Source organism: Peromyscus leucopus, unplaced genomic scaffold (assembly GCF_004664715.2).
Source record: "Peromyscus leucopus breed LL Stock unplaced genomic scaffold, UCI_PerLeu_2.1 scaffold_1755, whole genome shotgun sequence".
Lineage (NCBI taxonomy): Eukaryota > Metazoa > Chordata > Mammalia > Rodentia > Cricetidae > Peromyscus > Peromyscus leucopus.
Window position 1 is genome coordinate 6027 of NW_023504947.1, and position 8979 is coordinate 15005.

Below are 8979 nucleotides of genomic sequence, written 5' to 3' on the forward strand. Positions count from 1 at the left end.
TATCTGAAGGAGATCATAGTCTGCTTTCCTTTTACCCACAAAACCTTCAGTTAGGAACCTTTTTTATGTTGTGACTATACATGACATCCAGGTTGTCAGGAGATCCAGAGACATAAACAAAAGTCACTCTAAGAGTGGGACACTCAGGCAATTGCAAAGAGCAGAAAAATGTGGAGGGATTGTTTGGGAAGGACCTTTGGGTGTAAAAGCCCAAAGACAAAATGCTCAAAGAGCAATGCTTGGTGTTTACCTGAGGACAAGATGATTCCTACTACGATCTCTTTATCCATTCACCTGTGATGGCTTAGTCATATCCAGATTTTCTACTTTATATTCTTTTTGGCAACTCCCTGTACCAGCCAATGATAATAACCTGCTGACACCAGTTTGCATCTCTTCTTAGACCTTAATGTGCCTCACTCTCCACACTGACATTCCTTTAATTTGCCTGCAATGCAAATAAGCATATTCTGAAGTTATTTACATTGCTTTCTTTGACTAAAAAGTAGTGAGACAGTGGACCCCAGGAACTTGTAATTTCCCTGGGAATCTCATTTTGGGAAAAGACTGAGTCCTCAGGATGAAAATGTTTCTAGAAACATTTACTCCTTATCTGAGTACATGGCTGGAGAGACAGGACCTGAAAACGGAGGAAGATTTTAGAGATGTGAAAATTCATTATATGACTTTATTAGATTACTCATTTTTTTAAAGATTTATTTATTTATTATGTATACAGCATGTATGACTGCAGGCCAGAAGAGGGCACCAGATCTCATTACAGATGGTTGTGAACCACCATGTGGTTGCTGGGAATTGAACTCAGGAACTCTGGAAGAGCAGTCAGTGCTCTTAACCTCTGACCCATCTCTCCATCCCCGATTACTCATTTTTTTAATCTTTTGCCTTCTACATAAAACTTTCAAGACCACAAGAATGCATTAGGGGTGCCCTTTCCGCGGTGGCGGCGAGCCGGGGCCGCCCCTGTCCCCGCCGGGTCCCGGGGCCCCGCGGCCCATGCTGGGGGCGGAGCCAGGCTGGAGGGCGGCGGCGCGGCCGGCCCCGCGCGGTGATTGGCGGGCGGCCGGCGGTGGCTGAGGTCCTGGCGGCCGCGCGGGCAACGCAGGCGGAGTCGGCGGCCGGCGAGCCGAGAGGATGCTGCTGTCCCTGGTGCTCCACACGTACTCTATGCGCTACCTGCTCCCGAGCATCTTGATGCTGGGCTCGGCGCCCACCTACCTGCTGGCCTGGACGCTGTGGCGGGTGCTGTCGGCGCTGCTGCCCGCCCGCCTGTACCAGCGCGTGGACGACCGGCTTTACTGCGTCTACCAGAACATGGTGCTCTTCTTCTTCGAGAACTACACCGGGGTCCAGATATTGCTATATGGAGATTTGCCAAAAAATAAAGAAAATGTAATATATTTAGCAAATCATCAAAGCACAGTTGACTGGATTATTGCGGACATGCTGGCTGCCCGGCAGGATGCCCTTGGACATGTGCGCTATGTGCTGAAAGACGGGTTAAAATGGCTTCCGTTGTATGGGTTTTACTTTGCTCAGCATGGAGGAATTTATGTAAAACGAAGTGCCAAATTTAATGAAAAAGAAATGAGAAACAAGCTTCAGAGCTACGTGGACGCAGGAACACCAATGTATCTTGTGATTTTTCCAGAGGGAACAAGGTATAACAGAACACAGACAAAACGCCTTTCAGCCAGTCAGGCATTTGCTGCTCAACGAGGCCTTCCAGTATTAAAGCACGTGCTGACACCAAGAATAAAGGCAACTCACGTTGCTTTTGATTCTATGAAGAATCATTTAGATGCAATTTACGATGTCACAGTGGTTTACGAAGGGACTGAGAAAGGGTCAGGAAAATACTCGAACTCACCGTCCATGACTGGGTTTCTCTGCAAACAGTATCCCAAACTTCATATTCACTTTGATCGTATAGACAAAAATGAAGTTCCAGAGGAACAAGAACACATGAAAAAATGGCTTCATGAGCGTTTTGAGATAAAAGATAAGTTGCTCGTAGAATTCTATGATTCACCAGATCCAGAAAGAAGAAACAAATTTCCTGGGAAAAGTGTTCATTCCAGACTAAGTGTCAAGAAGACTCTACCTTCAGTGTTGGTCTTGGGTAGTCTGACTGCTGTCATGCTCATGACGGAGTCTGGAAGGAAACTGTATGTGGGCACCTGGTTGTATGGAACCCTCCTTGGCTGCCTATGGTTTGTTATTAAAACATAAGCAAGGAGCGGGCTCCAGTCATGTCTCTTACTGATGGCTACACATTACGTCACATTGTTTCCTGAATTAAATAAGAAGTTTTTTAAAAGCCTTGTTGATTGAACACTGGATAAAATAGAATTAGTGACCACAGCCAACATGCGTTGATTTGGGGCAAACACACGTGGCTTTTCAGGTGCTGGGATTGCTGGAAACATGAAAGTTAAGTGGAGTTTATGCTATTTTTCATGTTCTTCATGAACTGATATCCACTTGTGAAGATTATTTGGATTATATAATTTGATGTTGTTTGTAATTCAGATGGCTGTATTTTAACATTACTTTGTAGCATATTTCACTATATTGGTTATCTTCCATTTTGATTACTTGGCAGCTCAAACTCTTTATCACTAAAGTATTTTATATTTTTAAGCTATGTGATGCTGGGTTTTTGTTAAATTTTGCAAGTCAATGAAAGATACTGTAATTATGTGTTGAGATGTTCAAAGAAAAAGGTGAGAAATATTCATGGCAGAAAAGGTCTGTCTATTGTATATTTTTATTATATTGCTCTATTTAGCTACTTTTCTTTATATTTACAAAGTAACAAACATTTCTAATATTTATTAAAATTGCTTAAGTTGCATACCCCCCATTCTACAGAGAATAATGTGTAAAGTGTCAGAATAGAGTTGAAGCTCTGTTATAACTGTCTCATTTGGCAGAGCTTTAAATAGCCCAGCGTCTGAGCTGCTGAGGTAGTGCCTCCCAGCATCTGTGCTGTGAGTGCTTATAAACTGAGGGTTCCTGTTACGTTCATATCAGACTGGACATCCACAGAGCTCTAGGTGGTGGAGGTTGGCCAGCATCCTGACTCTGTCCTAGCACGTGCCTTCTGCCTGTCTCCCTCTGCTTTGGCACTGCATTTGGTCTGAGCGTGTGCACTCTGGTCGCTTGCTGCTTGTTCCAGCCCCTGCCCTCTGGCTTGGTGTCCTGCAGTGGTGCTGTTCATTGTCTGGGTGCAGGCAGTGCTGCCCGGCTCAGAGGGCATTTCCCTGGCTCCTGTGGGTAAGCCTCCTTGGCTGCTGCAGAAGCGGTTTGCATTTGTTTATGTCAAGAAATGTCAGGATTGGGTAAACGTCATTTCTCTTTAGTTTTCATGGACCCACACTGTTGATACATATCACCTGTGAACAAGAGCTACCTTCCAGGACCAAATCACACTGTTCTCAGTTGTAGAATAGTGTATCCTATGGAAGGAGGCTTACTAAAATTTGATTTGCTGTATTTTTATGTTGTGATTTAAGCATGATTGCCTACTAGTCCTTTAAGGTAACATTTCTGCATACGTCATACAGATTTTTGTCACAAAATTATTATACCAATGATCGAGTTGAAATACACCATTTTAATCACAATAAATTTTTTTTAATTGAGGGAAAATTTGCCTCTTATATTGTTTTCCTAAAACCAGAAAATAGGCCTTTTTAAATGTCTTTGAAGTGTCATGTGCTGTCACTTGGTTTCTGTGTTTGTGTATTCATATATGGATATATATTATATATATGAATATGCATATCCATATACGAGTATGTATATTCACATATGGATATACATGTTCACATGTGGATATGTATATTCATATGCAGTACACATACATCCACAGAATATAGTGGCCTAAAAACAAAAAAAACTTGTTCGTCATGTTACTGTGCCGAATTGTAATCATCTTTTACTTAAAAAATGAAGTGGAGATCAATCTTACATCTTAGCTAAATATGTTTTCTTAGCGGTCCTATTAGAGCTTATTTTGACCAGATCAAAATCAGTACAAGTTATGAGACTTTAGACATGGCTGAGGGCTGGAGAAGCAGCTCAGCAGTTAAGAGCAATTACCGTTCTTGCAGAGGGTTCAGTTCCCAGCGCCTGCATGGAGGCTCACAAAAACCTATAATTCCAGCTCAGTTGGAATCAGACACATTCTCTGGCCTCTGTGAAGAGCCACATGCACATGCATACATACATACACATAAATTAAAACAGATCTTTAAATATTATGTGTGTGCTGTGCATTTGAATTTTAGAAGACAGCACCATTAGAATTACATGGGTATAACTGGTTCTTTTTAAACAGAGCAAAGCGGTCTGCATATGATCTTTTGAACGTTAGCACTGTACTTACTCTTCTCGAGAGCAGTCAATGTGGTAATTGGAAATAAATTGTATCAAAATGTTTGAAAAATTAGAAGCATCTCTTCAACATGTTAATTTTGACTTGACATAACTATTTTCTGAAAATTAACAGCCTACCTGTGAATCCGTTCATATAATATAATTTAAGATTTTATTTATATTACTGTTGAATTGCAGCTGAGGGGCTACAATAGCTTTTCGTTATAAGAGTGCCATCAGTGTGCATGCTTTTATGTTTTTCAGAAAGGGTGTTTGGATGAAAGTAAGAAAATAAAATCTCTCATTACTCTCATGTCTGTGCTGTCTAACATTTCATGACTCAGGTATGCATAAAAGGTTTAGTGATCAGTTCTGCATTCCAACTTTATAAAGCTACAATTATTTTTTAAATATTGAACAAAGTTAAAAAAAAATACATTGAAATACCCAAACAGTGAAGCAATACGATAGTTGGACTATATTAGCTAATTTTCCTACTTTAGAGGATATGTGCCCGTGTTTGTGGTTGGCAGTTCGGGGATCAGCAGGTGACCCCCGGGAAGCATGTCAGGTGTCATTCAACAAGGCTGTAAATAAAAGTGCTAATCTGGCCAGTTCTTAGACACTTGGTGGCTTCTTCCATATTTTTTTTTCTATGTGATTTTCTTTTTTACTTAGAGTAGTATCAGTTTTTCTTTATTGTTTATATATATGTTATTTTCCCCTTTATAATATAAAATGCTTTAATCAACCAAATGATCTAACTAGATTAGCTATTAAGAAAAAAACTAGAAATTAAAATCTGCCAAAATGTAGGCATAAAGTAACTGACTCCTAATTGTGTACCAGATTCACATTTGAGACAGAAATGTCTCACAAGATAGTAAGGTCAAGTATAAAATATTAAAAATGAGTTTTAACCTTACAAATTGTTTTTGAAGTGCTGAGATTGAAGACTGGGTATAAGGTTTTCTGGCAGGTTCTCCAGCACTGGTTTGTGGAATGTTAACGTATCTACAGGCAGGCTGGTGTCTCCTTGTTGTCTTTTAGACTGAAGATTGCCGGACTTAAAATATTACCAGTTGCATAAAATTTGCATTATAGACTGAATATGTAACATTTAAGCATTAGTGTGAAAATCTGTACTCTGATGAAAGTAACATTTGGTATATTCAGATAATTTGATATTATGTAGGTAAAGTATTTATGTGATTGACTGAATTTAAAACGTTTTATTCAGCTATCATGGGTAAAAGCTGGGTGTTGTGGCACATGGCTGCAGTCAAGGTACTCAGAAAACCCAGGCAGGAGGATAGCTGCAATTTGGAGGTCAGCCTGCTCTACGTAGCAAGTTCCAGACTAGCCAGGACTCCATACTGAGATCCTCTTCACCCTGTCCACACAGACAAAAGAAGTTATATAGAGAATCACTTTGAATTTAGTTGTAGTGTTTTTGTTAAGATTTTATTTGAGGAGCTGGAGAGGTGGCTCAGAGGTTAAGAGCGCTGGCTGCTCTTCCAGAGGGCCAGGTTTGATTCTCAGAACTCACATGGCAGTAACTGAAGTTACAATATGTAACTCCAGTTCCAGGGGATCTGACACTCTCACACAGACACACATGCAGGCAAAACACAAGCACATATAAAATAAAAATAAATAAGTTATAAAAAAATGTTTAAAAATATTTAATTTGATGTGTATTTTTAGTTTGCATATGCTGAGGTAGATCTGTTGGTTTTGGTAAACAGGGAGTCATACATGGAGTTTTATTAGGGACCAGAAATCTATCTGTCATAATGTACCTTATTTAACACTTATATGTATTATTTATGTAATTTAACTAAACTTGATTGTTACCCAAGCAGAGAAGTTCCTTGGAAGAGCTGCTTCCAATAGAAATCTGCCATCAGAGCAGATGCTCAGTATATTCCTTTTGATGATGAGACAGGCCAATGTTTCCTCCAGACTATTGGTATGTGATTTATATCTGAATAAATAAATAACAAAGATATGTTCTACAATTTCATAAATCCTCATCTGTAAAACAAAATGGGAATGCTGCTGACACAATCTGTTTCTGAAGTGATCAAGTAATCAAGTTCTGAAGTAATCAAGAAGTACTTGATAACTGCATTTCCTTATGCAGCTTCAGAATAAATCCTGAAAGAGTCCCTGGGTTCACTGGTGCTTTGTAATTCAGCACAAGGGAAAATACGAACCTCAATTTTTTTGATAATAAAAATCTACTGACAAAAAAAAAAAAAAAAAAAAAAAAAAAAAAAAAAAAAAAGAATGCATTAGGTACCTTATATATCTATAATCAAATTAGTATAAATGTATAAATATCATCTTTTCATTGTCTATTAGTAATGTGCTTTTTTTCTTTTTGATACTTTTCTTTCTCTCTTTCTTTCTTTCTTTCTTTCTTTCTTTCTCTCTTTCTCCTTTTTGTTTGAAAGAATCATATAAGTAAAAATCCTTATCTGACCTGGGACTCACTGTATAGATTAAACTTTCCTAGGACACCAGAGATCTGCCCACATTGCTTCCAGAATGGTGCATTATAAGTGGGCACATCACAAGTGGATAACTTGGTTTACTTAAAGGGCTTAGTAAGGATGAATGTCTGAGCCTGGTATCAAGAGTACAGGCTCTGGCCCTTACTACAGTAACAGAAGATTGCTTCAATAAAATTGATCTCTCTTGCTTTCAAGTCTACTGTTTCCAACTATGACCAATATTGTTTTGCTTTATCATTGATTCTATTATAAGTCATCAAGAGAGTGGAAGAGGGTTCTTTCTATATTCTCCAGATGATGAAACCCATGTTCAAAGAAATAATTAATTTTGTATATGGTTAAGCATAACTGCTCGTCTCACTCATCCTGTTATTCTAATGCCTCACTAAATAAACGAAGCCTCCTAGGTGAGACATATGATTCAAACTTGTAATCATGGTATTTAGAAATTAGAGATAGAAATTTTAGGATTTCAAAATCATCCAAGGTGAACATGGTCGATTGAGTATGGTGTGAAGCCCATGGAACCAAGGAAGACTGTGACTGGTTCAAGGCTGTGTCCTTAGTCTTCTCTGCAGCTCTAGAGCTACAGGACCATAGCTCCAGCAAGTGTCTGCTGAGCTACTGATAACCCAGGTTTTCTATTCTTGGGAATGTTTCCTGTCTAAGGCAGCCTAAGTTAGACACTTGATGCTCATTAAAAAGAAGAATATTTCTGTAGGTGACAGAATTAGCCTTGGGTAAGGATAAGCTCCCTAAGTGCTTATCTAATGCTGTGTTTTCAGCACTTTAACCAACACACAACCAACAGAAATGGACTCATCATATTTTATTCATATATGAATTTGTGCATACTTATTTGTGAATGCTTAACAAGAAACTAGGGAAGCATGTATTAAAGAATGGAGAGAAGAAAAATAATGGGGTAAATGATATAATACTTTTTTGTTAAAATGTATAAAAATAAATTTTAAATAAAAAACCAGCTAGAGAGATGGCTTAGAAGTTAAGAGCACTGGGTGCTTTTACAGAGGACAGAGGTTCCATATTCAGAAACCAACTGGTAGCTAACCACCTTTTGTAACACCAGGTTCACAGGATCTGATGCCCTCTTTTGGCCACAGTGGGTACTGCATACAGATATTTTCCAGTAAACAGATATTCATAAACTGAAAACAAAGCTTAAAAACATAAAAAGGGAATTGTCACTGGGCGTTGGTGGTGCATGCCTTTAATCCCAGCAATCAGGAGGCGGAGGCAGGCAGATCTTTGTGAGTTTGAGGCCCAGCTGGGCTACAGAGTGAGTTCCAGGAAATATGCAAAGCTACACAGAGAAAAACCTTTCTTGAAAATCATATATATATTCTCTAACAATGATGTCACAGTCCTGAGACAGTTACCAGGAAAGGCTAGTTAAAGTGAACTGCTTCCCATCTTGCTTAGAAACAACTGTGTGCTTCCTCTGAAGCAGCATGCTTAGAGCAAGTGCAGACTTAATATGTTCTTTGCAGAGCTCAGTGGACAGTTCACCTAAAAACGTCATCCACAGTACTGATAGTTGACTTTTCCTTGAGGTTTTTTGAATTTGTGTTTCTGCCCTTTGTATGTGTGAGAATTAGAGATAATGACACATATTTTTAATGTATTGGTACATATTTTAAATAAAGACTATAATTTATGATCTAAAACATAGATATTTCTCTATATATCTTCATCTGCCTAAGTAGCTACAATTTCAGTCTGCTGATCTTATTTGAATTGTTCAAAACATGGATTGGGGTCTAGTCCTAAAAGATATATAAGGATGATATCACATACAGAATGCAAAATCTTTTCCAGTCTGGTTCCTCTTATAGCATTCGCCAAAGATGGATGCACACTGTTACTAAATAGAGTTTTGTTGCTTAATAATTTAAGTATATGGAGTGATTTATTTCTAGGAAGACATTAATTGTAGAACAACTGTACATTGAGAAATTAAGAAAATGTTTCTGAAAAAAGCTCTCCTTATGTTAATTATGGTGACCTTGATCCCAGTCAGTTGCTTCTCACTAAA

At 38.6% G+C, this 8979-nt stretch overlaps 1 protein-coding gene across 1 annotated transcript; it reads left to right on the forward strand.

Annotated features, from left to right (window-relative positions):
- The first annotated feature begins 1057 nt into the window (after positions 1 to 1057).
- Positions 1058 to 3675, forward strand: LOC114689418 (1-acyl-sn-glycerol-3-phosphate acyltransferase epsilon). Its single transcript, XM_028863712.2, has one exon. It carries the CDS (start codon positions 1156 to 1158, stop codon positions 2251 to 2253), a length of 1098 nt encoding a protein of 365 aa, XP_028719545.1. The 5' UTR covers positions 1058 to 1155; the 3' UTR covers positions 2254 to 3675.
- Positions 3676 to 8979: the final 5304 nt, after the last annotated feature.

What these genes read in the sequence shown, in the direction of transcription:
- LOC114689418 (XM_028863712.2), top strand. Translation starts at nt 1,156, where the DNA reads ATGCTGCTGTCCCTGGTGCTCCACACGTACTCTATGCGCTACCTGCTC.